General features: G+C 49.7%; 1 protein-coding gene across 1 annotated transcript in view; it reads right to left on the bottom strand.

The window, feature by feature from the left end:
* Window positions 1–20,423, bottom strand: part of PLXNA4 (plexin A4) — an 820,970-nt gene that overhangs the window by 452,417 nt on the left and 348,130 nt on the right. The window contains exon 3 of the mRNA XM_084809045.1: window positions 4,530–4,661. Within this exon, the coding sequence (XP_084665171.1) occupies window positions 4,530–4,661 (132 nt within the window). The remainder of the gene's footprint in view (window positions 1–4,529; window positions 4,662–20,423) is intronic.

The raw sequence follows: 20,423 nt of genomic DNA, 5'->3' as shown, positions 1-20,423 counted from the left end.
AGCCGAAATTCAGGCCGGGGAGAAGCGCCCCATCTCCCCAGCCGCGAACTTCAAAAGAAAAGTTTTTAAAAAAAAGCCCCGTGATAGGCTACGTAACGATTAACGTATCCTATCACGGCTAGATCTGCAAAGTCAGCCGTGATAGGCTACGTTAATCGTCACGTAGCCTATCACAGGTGACTTTGAAAAAAAAAAAGCACGTACGCAAATGGTGGCCCCCATAGGGAGCCGCCATTTGCGTTCCTTATTTGGTCGCTGTAGTCTACGTAAAGATTTACGTAGACTACGGCGAAAAGAAGGGCAACGCAAATAGCGTTGCCCTTATTTTTGCCGTAGTCTACGTAATCTTTACGTAGACTACAGCGACCAAATAAGGAACGCAAATGGCGGCTCCCTATGGGGGCCAACATTAGCCGTACGGGCTTTTTTTTTTTTTTAAGTCACCCGTGATAGGCTACGTGACGATTTACGTAGCCTATCACGGCTGACTTTGCAAATCTAGCTGTGATAGGCTACGTTAATCGTCACGTAGCCTATCACAGGGGCGTTGTTTTTTTTTTAACTTTTCTTGGAATGGCGGCAGCGGCAGCCGGTCGAAAGACCGGCTACCGCCCCCGCCCCTGTCGAAGCCCTGCCGAACCGCCGCTGCGACCCGCCACCGGGAGCGACATTCGGGAAAGGTAAGTCCCATCCCGGGGGGGGGGGGCGGGGGGCGGGGGGGCAGAGAATTTCTCCCTGAAACTACTTCAGGGGTCCGAATACATTGGCACTCGGCCCCCGAAGTTTCGGCGAGAAATTCTCTGACACCCCTACCGGCGAGCAGTGGCAAGAGCTGGGCAGGAGCCCAGAGACCCCGTACAGGGGTGGGTTCACACATCCCTAGTCCTGATTGCTTCTCCAAAACTGCATTTGTCCCATGGGCTGAAAGAGGTTAGAAATCCCTGATCTAAAGCTTACGTAACAAAAGGACCCTTGAAAACAGGTGGCAGGCAGCAGAAAGGAGCAGTGATAAGATCTCCATTTGTGCAAAACGTAGGCCAAAAATACAAAGCAATCTGTCCTGTGTCATGGCTGTTCCCAACCCAGTGAGTTATAGCTTATAGCTATGTGTCTAATGAAGACAAATGGAGAAAAAGGTAACCCTCTTTCTTCTACATCACATGTTTGATGTATGAATATTCACAGCTGTGCGGAAGGGCAAGAGATTCCTGGCTTGCGAATATTCTGATGCAAATGTTGCAGAACACCAATCTTCAATGGGCGTAGGGATGTACGAATCCCTTACCTGGCGCCGTGCAGGGGCGTCAGTGTTGGGGAGGAGGGGCTCCGTCCCTCCCCCTGGAATCCTCCCTGGCTGGCTCCGCTCCATGGCGGCTCCACGGAGCCACTGGCCGGGGCCGTCTGCAGCCAGAGTTCTGGCCGCAGCCGGGCTGCTGAGGCCACAAATGGCGGCTGTCGTAGCAGCCACCATTTGCGTCTTTGCAAGCAGCCGTGATAGGCTACCTAAGTATTTACGTAGCCTATCACAGCAAAGAGCAGGGATGCAAATGGCGGCCACTATGCCATTTGCGCCCCTGCTCTTTGCTGTGATAGGCTACATAAGTATTTACGTAGCCTATCACAGTACAGGCAGCCATGCATATGGCGTAGTGTCCGCCATTTGCATGGCTGCCTTTACCGTGATAGGCTATGTAAATACTTACATAGCCTTCACGGCAAAGAGCAGGGGCGCAAATGGCGTAGCAGCCGCCATTTGCGTCCCTGCCCTTTGCCGTGATAGGCTACGTAAATACTTACATAGCCTATCACGGCTGCTTGCAAGGACGCAAATGGTGGCCACAGCAGCTTGGCTGCAGCCGGCTGGGAGACCAGCTGCTGCCGCTGGAGCCACCGCCAGAGCCGCCGCTGGAGCCGCTGCCACCGCCGCATCTGCCCCAGGTAAGTTCCGTTGCAGGGGGATTTTGCAGGGGGTGGGAGTCCGTTCCGCCACAGATTCCAGGGGGCTGGATTCTTTAGAATCCGGCCTCACTGGAATCCATGGCTGAATTCTCTGACATTCCTAAATGGGTGGCTCAGGACTAGGGTCATTGAAGAAATTCGAGATGGACTGAAGCACGTTCGAGCCCCCGCCCCGCCCCCGGCTGCGCAGAGTCTGTGGACTTTTGGATTTTTTTTTCACTTTCCCGAAATTTATGCATATTTATTCATAGGAAAATGTGCAAGTTTCTGCTGAGGAAAAGTTGAATGGAATGGGGACAATATTTATTTATTTATTTATTTATTTCATGTCTATACCGCCCAATAGCCGAAGCTCTTAACAATATGCTAAATGTTACGTACTAAGGTAAATTATTTAAATTGTTTTGAAACTTCTTACATAATTATTTGCATATTTTTCCGCATGATGAAAAAATAATAATCCACTTTTGTTCCGTGAGTGGACAATGGAACAAAAGGGACCTGACAATCCGCGAACCACAGATGGAGCAGATTTTACACAGTTCGCACATCCCTAGTCAGGACTAGGGATGTACGAATCCCACTCACCCATCCGATCCGGGGCATCCTTGGTGGGGGGGGAGGCACTCCGTCCCTCCCCCCAGAATCCTCCCCAGTCGTGGAGCCACTGGCCGGGGCCAGCTGCAGCTGGAATTCCAGCTGCTGCCGGTCTGCTGCGCCCACAAATGGCGGCCGCTATTTGCTTGGCTGCCAAGCTGTGATAGGCTACGTAAATATTTATGTAGCCTATCACAACAAAAGGCAGCCACGCAAATGGCGGCCGCTATGCCATGTGCGTGGCTGCCTTTTGCCGTGATAGGCTACATAAATACTTACGTAGCCTATTATGGCAAACAGCAGGGGTGCAAATGGTGTAGCGGCCGCCATTTGTGCCCCTGCTCATTGCCGTGATAGGCTATGTAAGTATTTATGTAGCCTATCACAAAAGGCAGCCACGGAAATGGTGGTTGCTACGATGGCTGCCATTTGCAGCCGCAGTATCCGACAGCTGCCAGGAGACCAGCTGGAGCTGCAGCCAGAGCCGCCGCCACATCCGCCGCAAAGTAAGCTCCATCCCGGGGGGGATTCCATGGGGTGGCAGGGGGCGAGGCCGTTCTGCCACGGATTCCGGTGGCCCGGATCCTAAAGTATCCGGCCTCACTGGACTCCATGGCAGTATTCTATCACATCCCTAGTCAGGACCCTTAAATGTGGCCCACCTGTTTCTTTTCTGTTTGGTGTATATGAGAGGCCAAGACAGAAGGGAAATGGAGGAGGAAGAGAGGGAGAGAGAAAACGCATGGAAGGGAAAAATTAAGCTCATACAGGACAACATGCTTATTGTAAGCCTGTGCACCCTACCTGGGAGTAAACCTGGCTGAACACAATGGGGCGTGCAGGAAAACTGCAGGACCCATGATCCCCAGCAGAAAAACTACAAGACCCATGATACCTGACAGGAAATGACTTCTCATGTCATTCCCATCTAAGGAGTCACCTTGTGTGGCCTCTCCTGTATGGAAGGGAGGCCTTCGTTACTCCCTAACCCAAACTTCCCCCCGCTTTGGGGGAGGTTGGTTGTGCTTCACCCATTTGGCTTCTTTAAGCATTCCTGTCAAATGCTCAAGAGTCAGGGAAGCCCAAATGATTTTTAGGGTGAGCCAGGAGGGGATAACATCATTGCACTGAGTCACCTGGGTACCTATTGCTGATTCAGTACTCTGCTGTATCAATTAGGAGGGGTGGAAATACCATGTATCTGGCAGGACGCTATGCACAGTCATTCAACATCCCAACACCTGAGTATCTGTGCCTTGATCAACTTGTGGCCCTCCCTATGCTTTGGCCTACAACTCATCATCCTTCACCATTGGCTTGCTGGTAGGGCTGATGGGAGTGGCCACCCAAAACTAAGGATGTCCATCATTTGGGAAAACAGCCCTTTTGGGGGCGCTCAACGGATTTCCATTGCCCAGCCAACTCGGCTTGCATTGGCGAGCCGAGCTGCAGGTTTTCATTGAACTCCAGGGATGTTTTGCAGTTGGAGGGGGCTGCAATTTGCACACATAGAGATTTGCACAAATTGCAGCCAAAATCTGCATGATTTGCACAAATTGAGCTGAAATCTGTGCAAATTGTGGCTGTAATTTGTCCAAGTTGAAAAATACAGAAAATCTGCTCGCTGGCTGCAGACCGAGTCAGGCCAGTTAGCAGAAAACAGACCGATGTCCAGGGTACCAAGCCAATGAAATCTCATGGAGCTCCACCCCCATGAATGGATTCCTCTGACATCCCTACCCAGAACATTTGGAGGGCCGCAAGTTGCCCACCCTTATCTGGAAGCACCCTATGACCTCTTCAATATCAGACTAAAACAAATGAAGCCAAAGTCAAAATTCAAAACAGAAGCAAGACTCTGCTAAACTGAAACAACTGTGTCATCACTGGCTTTCCCATTCAAGCAGAAAAATGGACACCATTGTAATTTCTTCCTTGAATTAAATGATGCCATCAAAAGCCATGCAGCTTACCTGTTTCTCAGACATGATGTACAGATGCTTGTGATCCACTGAAAAGGCCATATCCCGTAGTATCAGCCCGGTATCCACCACTTGAACAACCTCATATTCGAGGGCACCTTTGATTGGGCCATCTACACGGATCTGTAAACACAAAAGAGAAGGAATCAGACAAAGGAAAGAGCTGAAGGTCAACACTGCACCAAGCATCACAATCATGTATTTGTTGTTTTCTCTGTGTTAAAAAAATAACAACATTAATATTTAGTTATTTGTATACTGTCCAATAGCCAAAGCTCTCTGGGCGGTTTTATCACAAGCTGATCACCAGATCACAAACTTAATATGAGCCAACAATGTGATGTGGCTGCAAAAAAGACAAATGCTATTTTGGGCTGCATTAATAGAAGTATAGCTTCCAAATCAGATGAAGTACCAATTCTCCCCTACTCAGCACTGGTTAGGCCTCATTTTGAGTACTGTGTCCAGTTCTGTGAGGGTGGTTAGGCTGAGAGAGTGGAGATTCATTTTTGATCAAGCTTTACCCAGTTTGCACCTTCCAGATTGGACTCAGACACAATCTGAAGTCAAAGTCTGTACGTTTCAAAGCTTGCAATGTCATTCGCAGAAACACCCCCCCCCCAAGTATTCGACAGCATGCATACTTTTGAATATGCATGGATTTTCATGCGAGAAGAAAAAAACAAGCAAAGCCTGAGATCTGATATGGACTCAAGTTGGGACAAGCTTTGAGATGGAATTCAAAGAACTTTGGCAAGCTCAAGGTTTGCTGATTCGCACATCCCTAAAAGAGAGTGACCTGCCCCAGATCACCCACTGAGCTTCATGGCTAAGTAAAGATTTGAACCTGGGCCACCGCAGTCCCACTCCAACAATGTAAGCCAGCGTTACCCACCATAATGTCCTTTAGATGTTTCAGACTTTAACTCCCATCATCCCCAGCCAGCATGGCCAATGGCCAGGAACCTAAGCTGTCCCACCTCAACCATGAAGCACACACACACACCTCTTTGCCTGTTCTTGATCCTCAAGTCCCACTAGAGTCTGGTCTGGAGGGATTTGCCCTCGCTCCATGACTCTGCAGTTTTGACTAGCCCAGCCTTCCCCAACCTGATGCCCTCCAGATGTATTGGACAACAACTCCCATCATCCTCAGCGAGCAGGCTACATTGTGGGGGGCAGGACAGGCCACAGGACCCACAGTTTGTTCTCAAACAACTAACCACCACTCCCCACCACCCACCATCTGTGACCCGAGGATGCTGACACACTTTGCCAATTGGTAGAGCCTGTCCTGGTTCTGCAGGTTGGCTATATATGACCTCTCAATACCAGCTGCAGAACAGCATGAGTGAGGGTGGACTTTAGCACCCATGTCCTGCTTGTGGGCATCCCATGGGCACTTAGTGGGCCCTTGTGTGGACAGAGTACTGGACTAGATAGGCCTTAGGTCTGACCCAGCAGGGCTCTTACTTTCCTAGGCATCCCCAAACTAACCTACAACTGTGCTGAAAAGATCTGGATTTGTATTTTAATTATAAAAGAAAATCACTTACACACACACACCCTTGCCTGTCTTCAGCTTTAGTCATCACACACACACACACACACACACACACAGCCAACTGACTGGCACTTTCAACCTCCCAACCTTAAGCCAAACTGGCAGTCCTGCAGGATCCTGACATAATGACATTAATTCCACCTCCCTAGAGCCTCTCGCCATTCATTTTTATTCTGCCAGGCAGGTTGCTTTTAAAAACAGCCACCCAGCGTTCGGCAAAGGTCAACCATCAGAGGGACCCTCCTGGCAGCTGTTTGTTTGTTTGTTCAAACATTATCTGGGGCAGGCGGTTGTATTTATATCCACTGAAGTATCAAGACAATTAATATCCACTCCCAGTAGCAAACAGATGCTTGCGTTCAAGTGTTCCAGCCTCAGCCAGGCCTGGAATGATCTCCTTAATGAGCACACAATACGATTAATCTTTAAAGATGCAGGTGTCTTCCTCTCTCAGTCGATGATAGGTAGGTAGACAGACAGACAGACAGATGCCTAGCCAAAGGATATTTGCTGCTTGGAGCAGCAAATGTCCAGGGCTGCCAGATTAATAGGGGACATCCCCTAGGGCAAGAGTTGGCAACACTTTGCCTGCGGGACACATATTGCCTCCCACAGGTGTTTTTCCCGGCCCTGCTGTGTTCCCCTGCCACTACCTGGTTTTCAGTAGCAGTGGCAAAAATCACAGTGATTTTACAGGGAAGCAAGGTATGTGGGGGGGTGTCCCTTATGTGCAAGCAGGATCATACTCCCAGATGCGCAATTCTTCTTGGAAACATGGTGTGCACTCCCCAGACACCTTCTTCTCCTGGGAAGTTGCTGTGATTTTTGCTGCTGCCACCACAAATCTGGTAGTGGCAGGGGTGGGGTGCAGACCGAGATTGGGTTCTAGGGGACAACGTGCCCCTGACCCCCAAAATTGCTCCTCCCTGCTCTAGGGGGTTCACAATTTCTACACTCACCTCAGGCTCTTTGGGCAACATGGTATACATTGTGGCAACCATTACAGCCCACCCCTGTTTTCTTTTCCCCTCCCTTCATCGCTTCGCATGGAACAAGGAAAGGAGTGTAAACCTTTGAGGGAACACTTCTCCAGAACAAGATGCGAGGGCATGTTTTCTTCTAGGTCAGCAAAATGCTTCCGATCAGTCATCTATGTTTGTCAAGACCACAATACTGAGAGAGAGCCTTCCTCGGAACTGGAACACAGGAATTTTAAAGGGAAATCGTAGGCATGTCCGCTCAGTAGGCAGCAATGCACTTTGCCAAAGGTAACTCAAAAGAGAAGCTGCAATCCTATGCACACTCACCCGGTGAGTCCAATGCCCCAGAGTGTCCAAGCCGCCTGACCACCCACTCCACCAACACCATTTCTAACTCTCTCTCTCACACACACACTTTTAAACCCTGTTGTGAAGAAGCCATTTCTCATTGGTACCACAGTGCATGCTCACCATGAAAAAAAGTTTGCATCTCCTGAGCACTGAAAATGAACTCATGTTCAGCTTTAACATTGAGAGGCACTGTGCAAGGGGGGGGGCGGTTATCTCCCACAGTCAGGCTCAGGTACCTTCCCTTCTGCACCACCAGCACCACAGCACATCAGGAGAGAAGAGGAGATGATGTGCCCAATCTCGTCTGATGTTGGAAGCTAAGCAGGGTCAGCCCTGGTTAGTACTTGGATGGGAGACCGCCTGGGAATCAAGCTTCCTGCATTGAGAAGAGGGTTGGATTCGATGGTCTTGTAGGCCCCTTCCAACCCTATGATTCTATGATCCTAAGACTGAGCTCTGCTGATCAAGGGCATACTCTGGGCCAGGGGTGTGCAGACAGTAGATCTCCAGATGTTTTAGACCATCTCCCAGTATTCCTGACCACTGGCCATGTGGGCAGGAACTTCTGGGAGGCGAAATCCAAAACATCTGGAGATCTACTTTCTGCTCACCCCTGCTCTTGGCTGCAGTTCCAGTCTGAATTCTGTCAGCTGACGTCTACAAGCCAACTGGGAGACACCCAGCCCTATAAATACCTGGGTTTGCTGTAGAATCCCAATTCTAGGGATGGCAGAGAATTTCTTCCCGAAACTTTGGGGGGCCGAGCGCCAATGTGTTCGGCCCCCCGAACAAGTTTCGGGGAGAAATCCTCCAGACCCCCCCCCGCCCCCCGCACACACACCCCGGGACGGGACTTACCTTCGCCGAATGTCCCTCCCAGCGGCGGGTCCGGCCAGCGGTTCGGCGGGTGTTCGAGCGGGGCGGGAGCGGCAGCCGGTCTTTCGACCGGCTGCCGCCGCCGCCATTCCAATAAAAGAAAAAAAAAACACCCCCGTGATAGGCTAAGTGATGATTAACGTAGTCTATCACGGCTAGATTTGCAAAGTCAGCCGTGATAGGCTACGTTAATCGTCATGTAGCCTATCACGGGGGCGTGTTTTGTTTTGTTTTTAAACAATGGAGTTCGCGGCCGGGCGAGGCGGGAAGCCTCCCCCCCGGCCTGAATTTCGGCCGGGCGAGGCGGGAAGCCTCCCCCCCCGGCCTGAACTTCACGGGGGGAGCCGCGAAGCACCTCCCCCCCACCGCGAACAAGCTTCGACGACAGGTAAGTGCCTTTCGTCCACCCCTACCCAATTCTCATCCAGTTTAAAGCCTCTTCAATAGCAGGGTTGGGGAAAGACCATTCTTTGCCCCAAAGCCCGGAATATTCTGCCAGTCACAGGAGACAATCCAGGGATAGATGAACTAATGGTCTAACTCCACTGAAGGCAATTTCACATGTTCAGCCTCAGGAGCCCTGGACCATGCTAGCCGCCAGGCGAGACGGGCCATCCCTGATCTAAGTGTCGAGCCTCACTCCCTTCCTACAGGCCTTCTACATTAACCTCATTAGAGACAATCAAATTAAAGTGCTGAAAGCTCCATTTCCGCAAGGTGCAAGTTGTCTTCGTGCCGGGCACATCAATCCATATTGCCCTAAGTGCGAGCTGGCCACAGTGTTATGACTAGCCAGAGACCTCCCTAACGCCTGATTGTTTTTCCAATAGCAGTTCCTCTCCCTAGTTTATGAATCTAATGTCCCCCAAAGGATGGGAGGCAACTCTTTCTGACTGATGTTCCGAAGGTGGGGCAAAGAAAGCAAGGACTAAAACAGGCAATCTAACGCCAAGGCCCTTATACGTGTGATGTATTCCAACTGTCCCATCGATTTGGGCTACACGATGTCACTTTATTGATCTTGGAAATCAGGGAAGGCACACTGCCGGCAGTGGGGGCAGGGGCACTGTTGCCAGTGACATGACATATTTTTCCCTCCCCTGTCCAAGCTTAATGGCCCGCTCTAATTTGTCTAATGACTGCTAACAGCCAATCAATTGATAATAAAATTTCTGCTGGATCTTATATTGCAGGAGGGGGCTGCAAGAGCCCTTTACAAACTCTAGGAAGTGAATGTTGCTACTAAGGAATGCGCAGAGCCCCCCTCCCCCCACTGGAACCTAGGCCAGAATTACAGCTTCTGAGGGGGGGGGGAGCATTTAAGTCTGGAACCTGCTGCTTTTTCACAGGTTCTAGGTTTGCTCCCAAAAGAAAAGGAGGCCTCCAGGCCTGTGTTTTGGATCAAAACCAAGGTCTATGCACCAAATGGCAGCACAGTAAGGTGATGGAAGGCACCATTTCCCTCTGGTCGCTAAGTGGTCAAGCGAGCCCCCATGGCCTGACAAGCGAGGTCTGGGCGGCCGGGGGGGATCTCCACCAGACTCTACCCCCTCCACAGACTCTCATGCCACCCCTAAAAGAGAAATGGCCAAACCTGCAACAAACATGTTTCCTCTGGTATTTGAACTAGGGATGTATGAGATAGGGGTGTACGAACCCCACTCACCAGTCTGGTTCGGCACATCCACGGGGAGGGAGGTGATCCGTCCCTCCCCCCAGAATCCTCCCTGGCCATCTCCACTCTGTGGCGAGTCTGCGGAGCCACCAGCTGGGTCTGTCTGCAGCTGGACTTCTGTCTGCTGCCGTGCTGCAGACGCAAATGGCGTCTGGTGTAGCGGATGCCATTTGCATCCCTACTTTAGCCATGATAGGCTATGTAAATATTTACGTAGCCTATCACGGCAAAAGCAGGGACACAAATGGCGGAGTGGATGCCATTTGCATCCCTGCTCTTTGCCGTGATAGGCTATGTAAATATTTACATAGCCTATCACGGCAAAAGCAGGGACGCAAATGGCGTCCACTACGCTGGACACCATTTGCACCCGCAGCTTGGCAGTGGACGGCTGCGGACTGAAGAGGACGGACCCGGACCCAGCCGGCAGCAGGTAGGGTCCGTCCTGAATGAACTTCGCAGGGTGGCAGGGTGGAGTAGTCCGTTCCGACACGGACTCTGGGGGGGCGGATTCTAAACAATCCGGCCTCATTTGAGCCCGTGGCAGATTTCTCTGCCATCCCTACTATGTGAATTTCATTTCCATTCACAAATCAGTAAAAAATGCTCTGTTCTCAATCCTGAACGCAAAAGTGAGCATGTTTTGTCTGAAAATCTTTGCAAATTCCTGAACTTCCCTTCATGTTCACAAAATGGTACTTGAAAAATGTGCAACTTTCATAAAACGCAGATTTCTTAAAATGCATGGATTTCTCAAAATGCACAACTTTCTTAAAATGCACAACTTTCTTCAAACACATAGATTTCTCAAACTATGCACATTTTAAATCACCCGTGCTTTAGCCTATGGGGGAAATTTGCAAAATTTTGAAAATGTGTGCAAACACAGGAATTGTTTATGCAACTTTCACGTTTGATAGCAGTTCATTTTGTGCAATGTTCCCGTTCATGGAGAACGAACAGCAATCATGAGGGTGAGCATAAATTGGGGTGGGGGTGAGGCATGAGCTGATGTTTGGAGAGACCCGATCACATCGTTCATTCGCCCATCCCTAATCTGAACCCATCTTCTAAATTGCCAGCTTCTCAAAATTAGTTATCTGATGTTTCCATTTTCTTTGATCATAACTTGAGTACTGAAACACAACAAAGCAATGCATGCTAAAAGTGGAAAGCTGTCCCGATGAACTGATAATTCATGCAAAGCACAGTGCTAAAAGCAGAATTGATGGGTTGGTTGCTCAACAAGTGAAAGTGTGATTCCTTCGGGGAGGGGGGAGGCTCCATGGCAGCTGAAGAGAAGAAAAATGTTCCCTTAAGTGCAAAACCTAAAACAACCTGGTCTGTATCAGCAGCACACATCACCTTTATAATCCCAGCACATACAAGCAGCTGGAAGGGAGACCAGCTGTGCGCCTGGGTGACTCTGCCATTGACAAACCCATGGTTTGTAATCCAAGGAAAGCATCACCCACTGACCCCTTTGTTAAGCGAGTTACCCAAGTGGGATGCAAAATTAGGTCAAAGCCATGTAAATCAAAGGGCTGCAGCTCTGATCTTTCCTGGTACAGCATAAAGATTGCACACACACACACACACACACACACACACAGAGGCTCATACAGAGAACAAGTTCGAACAGGTCATTTCTTTTCCTGAAACACAGACGGTAGCACCAATGCTAGGGACAAGTACCCCCCTCTGCCACTTTCCTCCCCCACCCTTAATCTGCACCATCTGAAAAACACATGTTCCTGCATGTGGGTCTATCACTTGCTATTTTGCTTCTCAGTGGAGTGACCTCACAATAACTCTCTGCCAAACACATCCACAGCCAACAACTGAAATGCACCAAGGTGATGCAAGATGCTATTAATAATGCCATTATTATATCCCAGCATTGAAGCCCTTCTCCCTGTTCCCCCCACCATCAGAGGTGCAGCAGGCACTGACACGGGGTATGGCCTTTTTAGCTGTGAGGCCCAGGTTTTGTCTCCTTTCAGCCTCTTGCAGAGGCAGCACAAATTATGTCAGCACATTTGAACACATTTGAATGGATCCTTTCTGCAACTCTTTCTGGTATGTAGTGTAACAGTGGCACTACAAGAACCAGTGAGGTGTAGGGGTTAGACTGTTGGACTGGAGCTCAGGAGAACTGGGTTCTAGTCCCCACTTGGCTGCGAAACTCACTCTCAGCCTAACCTACCTCACAGGGTTATTGGGAGGATAGAATGGAGAGAGGAGGATCAGGCGTACACCACCTTGGCCTCCTTGGAGGTAAGGCAGGATATAAATATAACAGACTAGCACATAAAGAAATAAATAAAATATTGGACATGGATGCTTATCCAATACACTAAGCCTTTGTACTCCATAGTAATGTTTAAAGTTTTGCTGAACTATTTATTGGGAGATATAATCTGCCAACCTCCTTGAAAGATTATTTTAGTCTGCTGCAATTCATTCATTCTAATACCTGCCTTTTTCCCCATCATGCACTATTGTGCATTTCTACTTACTACCTTTCCACTGTGATCATTAAAGGCAGAATATACAATCATAAAACTGTTGCTGTTGTTGTTCATTGTTGCTGTTCTTGTTATTATTTTCCCATCTGTATAATACTTTTTGAGTTACCATTTGGCAAATGGTCATTGCTCTTCTGTCGGACATGTGTTTGGGAGGGCTAAGCCAGCTCTCTTTTCACAAAGGATCATTTCACCCTCTGTGGGCGATGCAAATGAAGGTGCAAACACTTTCTCCTTGATGGAAGCTATCCACAACATAAGAACATAAGAACTTAAGAAGAGCCCTGCTGGATCAGACCAAGGGTCCACCTAGTCCAGCATTCTGTTCACACAGTGGCCAACCAGGAACTCACAAGCAGGACACGAGTGCAACTGCACCCTCCCACCCATGTTCCCCAGCAACTGGTTTACACAGGCTCACTGCCTCTGGTACTGGAAGCAGCATAGGATACACCATCCCTTCCTCTCTCTCTTTGCAAGTGCCAAGAGAGCGGGAGGGTTCAGATTTCACCAGAGAAAGGGAAATATTGCTTTTGGGGTGAGGGAGAAACTTGTACTCCATGAAATGGCACATTTTCCCTCTGAGAAAGAAACCTCACCCAAAAAGCTGGCACAGCCCCTTGTTCTACTCTAAACAGCACAGGACAGAGCTGGTGCCAGGTTTGAGAGGGCCCAGGGAAAGGTACCCTCTGCACGCTCCCTCAGGGCCACCATGGTGGCCCCCTCCCCCAGTGAGCTTACGGGTGACAACAAGGTGGGCTGCAGTGCCTGAGCAGCAGGGATGGGTGGTTGTGGGCAGCCCAGCACTGAAGAGAGATGCTTGCAGAGAAGCAGTCGCAGCCGCCATTTTAATTCCCCCAGAATGCCCCTGAATGCTTTGAGTCAGGGCCCAGAGGCATTCTGGGGAAATATGCAATGGCAGCAGCTGCAGCCACATCACCCAGCACTGCTCTTCAGAGAACAGAGACATTTAAAAAAAAGTGAAAGCCAATTAAAGCAAAAAGAGAGGCTGGAACTGGCAATGGCAGCCCCAGCATTTGCCTCGCCGCGTCAGGGGTTGACTCCGGGCCTGGCTCAGGCCTGGAATTGGAGGGAGGGTATTTGGGCACTGGGTAAAACCCCATGGCCCCAATCCAGTGGGAAGTTTACCCATACAAGGAACGCTGTTCCCCAGCACCCCTTCGCTTCAGCAAAGCTTCCAGGGGAGAACTTCCTAGCAGGCTGTGCCCCCTCTTGCTAGGCCTAGAGTCCAGGGCTCTTCAGGCCAGTCATAGCCTTGGGCCAATGGCCAGAGAGGGAGGCAGTTTAATTCCCCCTCCATTTCATTCCTTCCCCAAGTGAGGGCCCCTCAACGCCAGAGCCACGCAGCATTAACATTCCCCGGTCAACTGACAGATGACATAATTTTTGAAATCTCGGTTTACACACACTCCCACTGCGTGGGCTGATTGATAAATTAGACACTTACAAGCCATGTGCTAATCAATGGGAAGCGTTCGCTTGTAGAAACAAGAGGCCAGCCTGGGAGAGCTAATTTTTCAAGGTAACAGCCTGCCAGGAGCAAAGCGTTCAGCAGCCGATAAGCCTTGCCAGGGCGTCCATTATCAAAGGCTGTGCTCTCACCACCAGCCTCCTGTTCTCGCCGGAAGGAACGGGCTCTGCCCTTCACAGGGATGTTGTAACATTGGACGGGAGCTTCCTGGGTGACTGTTGCTAGGGATGTCCATCCATAGGGAAATCCAGTTCTTTTTTTTGGCTCGACAGAGTTCCACGGCACGTATGACTCGTTTTGTGTCTGCGAGCTGAGCTACTGGCTCTTCCTGGAACTCAGGGGAAAAAATTTGCACAATTGGGGGGGGCGGGGTCTGCGATTTGCACAAATTCCTGAGCAATTTGTGCAAACTGCAGTCAAATTTGTGCAAACTTCAGTGGCAATCTGGGCACATGGCTCAGAAATTTCTGCAGATTGTAGAACCTTTCTCTCTCACACACACACGATGTGCAAAATTCCCAGAAAATCCACAATCTGGCCTGACTCACTGCAGATTGAGTTGGGTGCTGCAGCAGGGACCAAAATAAAGTGAGGGGGGAGGGAGCCTAGGAAAACTCATTGAACTCCACCCCTGAAACAGATTTTTCTGACATCCCTAGTTGCTATTGTTTTATGTCCCACAAAATGCCTCACCCACACTGCAGGTACTAATTCAATTGACACAAGGCATGTAGTTTGCAGAGAGTGTTGATTTACCTATCATGTCTCCCCACGAAAAAGAACTGCGGAGACTGTAGTCTGCGACCCGGCCCATGCTTGCGGTAAGGCATGAATGGTGGTCCCAACCTGAGTTACTCAGGACACGATATCTTTCCACCTGTGCCACTGATGCTCTCCCTTCCCTGCAAACCAGGCTTGCTAACCATTGCAGTGTAATGGTGCCATCTAGGCTGCAGTCATCTTCAGCTGACCCCAAAAAGGCCAATCCTAGGTCACCTAGGCCGGGGGTGTTGAACCTCAGGCCTGCGGATCAAACCCAGCCCTCCTGAGGTCCTAATCTGGCCCTCTGGGGTTCCCTAGATTACCCCATACCCTTCCCAGGACCACATCCTGTTTCTCCCAACTGCCAATGATTTCGTGGTGCCCTGGGGTTTGCGCATTTCTTTCTCCATTCTAAAATGTTGAAATGCCTCTCCTAAATCTTAATTAAGAACATCAGAACATCAGAAGAGGCCTGCTGGGTCAGACCCAGGGTCCATCCAGTCCAGCATTCTGTTCACACAGTGGTCAACCAACTGTCGACCAGGAACCCACAAGCAGGGCATGAGCGCAACAGCATCTTAAAGTACAGGCAGGCTGATATGGATGTAGTGGTTCTTCAAGTAATTTGGTCCCAAACCATTTAAAGCTTTTAAGGTCAAAACCAGCACTTCAAATTGGGCTTGGAAACACACCGGTAACCTGTCAAGCTGGCACCATATAGTACTTGTTTTCTTTTAGAAAGATACACAAAAAGTGGAATCCACTGGGAAGTAAGAACATAAGAACATAAGAAGAGCCACGCTGGATCAAATCAAGGGTCCCTCTATGCCAGCATTCTGTTCACCCAGTGGCCAACCAGCTGCCAACCAGGAATCCACAAGTAGGGCATGAGCGCAACAGCACCCTCCCACCCATGTTCCCCAGCAACTGGTGTACATAGGCTCACTGCCTCTGAGACTGGAGATAGCACATAGCCATCAGGACTAGTAGCCATTGATAGCCTTCTCCTCCTCCTCCTCCAGGAATTTGTTCAACCCCCTTTTAACGCCATCCAAATTGGTGGCCATCACTACATCCTGTGGTAGCAAATTCCATAGCTTAACTCTGTACTATGTGAAGAAGTCCTCCCTTTTATCTGTCCTGAATCTCCCACCAATCAGCTTCATAGGATGACCTAGGGATGGCAAAGAATTCCACCACGGATCTCGGTGAGGCCGAATGCCAGTGCATTTGGCCCCCCGAAATCTGTGGCGGAACGGCCTGCCCCCCTGCCCCCCCATGGATCCCCCCCGGGATGAGACTTACCTGGGGTGGATCTTCCGGGTGGCGGCAGCTCCGGCAGCAGCTCCAGCGGCAGCTGGTCTTCCGACCGGCTGCCACCGCCACCATTTGCAGTCTTGTTTAAAAAACAACAACAACAACGTGATAGGCTACGTAAAGATTTCCGTAGCCTATCATGGCTGGATTTAAAAAAACAAACAAACCACCTACGCAAATGGCGGCGGCTATGGCCGCCGCCATTTGCGTTCCTTATTTTTGGCCGTCTTAGTCTACGTAAATATTTACGTAGACTAAGACGGCGAAAATAAGGGGAATGTAAATAGCATAGCGAACACTATTTGTGTTCCCCCTTATTTTCGCTGTCTTAGTCTACGTAAATATTTATGTAGACTAAGACGGCCAAAAATAAGGAACGCAAATGGCGGCGGCCGTAGCCGCCGCCATTTGCGTACGTGCATTTTTTTGTGTGTTTTTTAAGCCAGACGTGATAGGCTACGTAAGTCTTTAAGTAGCCTATTACAGCTGACTACAGGGACGCAAACGGCGGCGGCTACGGCCGCCGTCATTTGCGTCCCTGCTAGCCAGCAGCCGGATGTCCAGCTACTGGCAGAGCCGGCTGGCGGCTCCGCAGAATCCCCGCGGAGTGGAGCCGGCTGGCCAGGATTCCGGGGGGAGGGACGGAGCGCCTCCCCCCCCAGCGGAACCCGGTGGAGCCAGGTAAGGGGACTTTCGTACATCCCTAGGATGACCCCGGGTTCTAGTATTTTGAGAGAGGTAGAAAAATCAGGAGAAAAAGTCAGCATTTTTGCCCAGTTTCTCTGGATTGGTTAAGTAGTGTCATAAGAACATAAGTCGAGCCCTGCTGGATCAGACCAAGGGTCCATGCAGTCCAGCATTCTGTTCACACAGTTGCCAAATAACTGTCAACCAGGGACCCACAAGCAGGTCATGAGCGCAACAGCACCCTCCCGGTCCCACCCATGTTCCCCAGCAGCTGGTGCACATAGGCTCACTGCCTCCGATACTGGAGGCAGCACATGGACGTCAGGACTAGGAGCCATGGATCGCCTTCTCCTTTTCCAGCTACTGGCAGGAAGAGCTTTAAGCTAAAATGTGCTGGTGGTTTCGGTATTTTGGCCCTGCTCCTTTGCCATGTTCCCACCTCCTTTGCCTTTAGCTCCAACGCACCCTCAAGAACTTATCCAATATTGAATTTGGCCCTCAGGCTGAATGCGGTTTGACACCACTCAAACATATAAAGCCCTGAGTTGGACCATGGCTCATCAACTTGTCACTGTGAATCGACAATTGACACTGAGATGCCTCACATACACATTGCCTCCCGTCCTCTGGAACTAGATGGTGCTTGACTTGTTTGGACTGTGCCCCTGCCACTGGCCCCTCAGACCCCTGTTCTGTGGTTTCAGCCCTGACTTCACCTTTCTGGACCCCAGCATGTCGAGGCGTCCAACCATCAAGAGCAGACCCCCCCAATGAAGCCTGACAGTGCCCAAGCTTACCTATCAGGGAGCCTTGCTGCACTTAGGTGTGCTTACAACATCCACCTAAGCATGTTTGGGATCTGCCTGTAAAGAATGCTGAAGACTCGTATGATGTGCTGCTTGAGACCATCGGATCTTGTAGCCACTTATTTGTGAGGCTGGCAGGCATTCTTCAGTAGGGGATGAGATCATGCTGCTACACATGGAATATAATGACAACCTCCTGGGATCTGGATGGCTCCAGAGGGGGGCAATTGGCATTACTACAATGGAGCCTTTGATTGACCAACAGAAGTCATAAAGGAAACTGAACTGAGGCCTTCTGAGTTCATCATGATTACCCAAATAGCACACTGCCATTTGAAAAGATGTACAGACAGACAGACGTGCACAGACTGAGGATCAACACAGGCAAATTCATTGAGGATAAGGCAATCAATGGCTACTAGTCAGGATGGCTATTAATTACCTCCAGTAGGCATGTCTCTCAATATGAGCTGATGAGGAACATAAGAGCAGTAGGGTGCAGTTGCATTCATGTCCTGCTTGTGGGCTTCTCATGGGTATCAGGTTGGCCACTGTAAGAATAGAATGCTGGACTAGATAGGCCTGATCCAGCTAATGATGTGTGAATCAGTAAAACTCGAGCTCACTGAAATTCTCCAAATTCCATCTCAAAGTTCGTTCCGACTCAAGTCCATATAAGATTGTGAGTTTCGTTTGTTTTTCTTTTCACATGAAAATCCATCCGTATTTTCATGCATGTTTTCCCAAAGGCATGCATCAACTGTGCACATCTGTGAAATGTACGCCCTCTTCTCCCATTGATGAAAGTGTATTTGTGCACCTTTTTCAAAAGTACGCATTTTTTTTCAAGTACATTTTTCAAATGGATACATACTATCAAATGCATATTGTTTGGGGCCACAAATCAAGCTTAGAAATGACCACAGATTGAATCTGCATCCATGTTTGGTCTGAACGGTGCAAACTGGGTCAATCCTGATTTAAAAAAACAAAAACGAACTGGAATGAACTTCTCATATACAGCTCCCCCACCCCAAACACACATGACACACACACCCTCAATACACAGAGAGAGGGAAGATCTCCATCTTTCCTAGGCACAGCATGGGCATAGGTAGGCACCTGCCAATAAATGAGTTCCCAAGTGCTCATGAATGCGCTGGTGGTTGCCATGCCCCCGCCCCATGCTCCAGAACTATGCCTGGGCAATTTTGCAGCTAAGAACATAGTAACTGTGCCATTGTTGAGAGTGGAGCTCTTTTGATGCTGTGAAGAACACCCATAGCACTGCAAAAGAAAGGGCTAAAAAAGGACCAAGAACCTCATCCCCTCCACCTCTTAAGGTACCCCCCCGAACAATGTGCAATGCACACCCACTTAAAAACAGTGTGACATTGCCCCTTGTTTAGGGGCCTGAATTTCCTTCCATTGGCCATGATAACCACTCAAGCAATAAATTGGGGCAATCCCAGGCCTGGTTACACGAGGCTATGGGGATCAAAGAATTGTGCCAAAAGTTAAATGGGAAACTGTGTTTCGAGGAGGGACTTAAATGAAGCCAGAGAAGTAGCATCATGCTGGAGTTCTGGGAGGTTGTTCTAGGCATGCAGGGGCAGCAAGAGTGGGACAGACCATACCAGTGGCATTATGGGCCAAGGAGTGTACACTCATCACACGGATGTCATTGCTAAATGGATTTCGCCCACAAAAGCAGACATACACAGAACTAATATGGTGTGGTTGAGGGGCAGGGAGGACTGAAATGGAAGGAATATACACATAGTTGGGGGCAGGGGAGAGGCGTGTGAGGGGAGAGCGAAGGCAACATGGAAAATAAGGCGCAGTAGTCTGCTGCGGGTGCATGTGGCACTCCTGGTGGTGGTGAGGCTGAGAACATGGTACTGCAGAAGCCTCTGGGCACATGCCTGGGTGTATTTATTCAGGCAGGCCTTTGGCATATAAGCTGGTCTGATGTGTGAGGGGGTTATAATGGGTTTTTAATGAGTTTTTAATGGGTGGAGTGCTGCCTAATGCTTGTATGGTCTGTTTTAAAGCTGCGCGTTAGTTTTTGTTTTGTTCTTATGCTACGTTTTAATGTGGAATTTCGTTTTCATCTGCATTTTATCATTAGCTGTCTTGACCACCGTTTTTGGATAGAAAGGCAGGCTAGAAAATGAATCCATCAACAAATAAAGGGTGCCATGTTTGCGTGTGGCATCCAAGCTTTCATGTCGCAGGGCCTATCCGACAAAGCTACAGCCCTCTCGCCAGCTCGCAATTGACTGTGGCATTCAGGAAAACAGCCGATGAAACGACACCTCAGGTGAACGCTTCAGCCCAGTCTCCTTGTCCCTCCCATGTTGCTCCTGAAGCTGTGAGAGAAAGTGGAGGAGGAAGGAGAGAGAGAGAGAGAGAGAGAGAGCGCCTGTCGCTCACCAGGCCTGAGCAATCAGTCTCCTTTGGGAACCTGAGGTAACCCGGTCAATGAAACTCTACCCAAAGTGGTTTTGACATAAGGTCACAGACCGAGACAACACAAGGTCAGGAGTTCAGTGTCAATACAACAAGTGACAGTCACCACACAAAGGCGGCGGATGTCAGACAGCCCTCTCAAACAGCCCTCTCAAACGCTGTCCAGGAGGCAGCTAGTTCCAGCTAAGACTTGCAGAGGCTATCTTCCGCTGTGTTCTCCAGGGTCAGTCCTGTCAAATTGTGCCAAACTGTTCCCCACCTCTCTCTCCCCAAACCACTGTGTTAAGGGACTCCAGCCCTCCTTTCAGAGTCTGACAAGCCTGCAAACCAAGAGATCGCAGAAGCAGGAAACCCTCTCAGCTCTTTCTTGCCATT

The sequence above is a fragment of the Heloderma suspectum genome, chromosome 7, assembly GCF_057233095.1.
Source record: "Heloderma suspectum isolate Gila_16-S chromosome 7, 16-S_ref, whole genome shotgun sequence".
In the NCBI taxonomy this organism is placed as follows: Eukaryota; Metazoa; Chordata; class Lepidosauria; order Squamata; family Helodermatidae; genus Heloderma; species Heloderma suspectum.
Note: the sequence above shows the minus strand (reverse complement) of the source record. Positions and strands in the feature narration are given on the sequence as shown.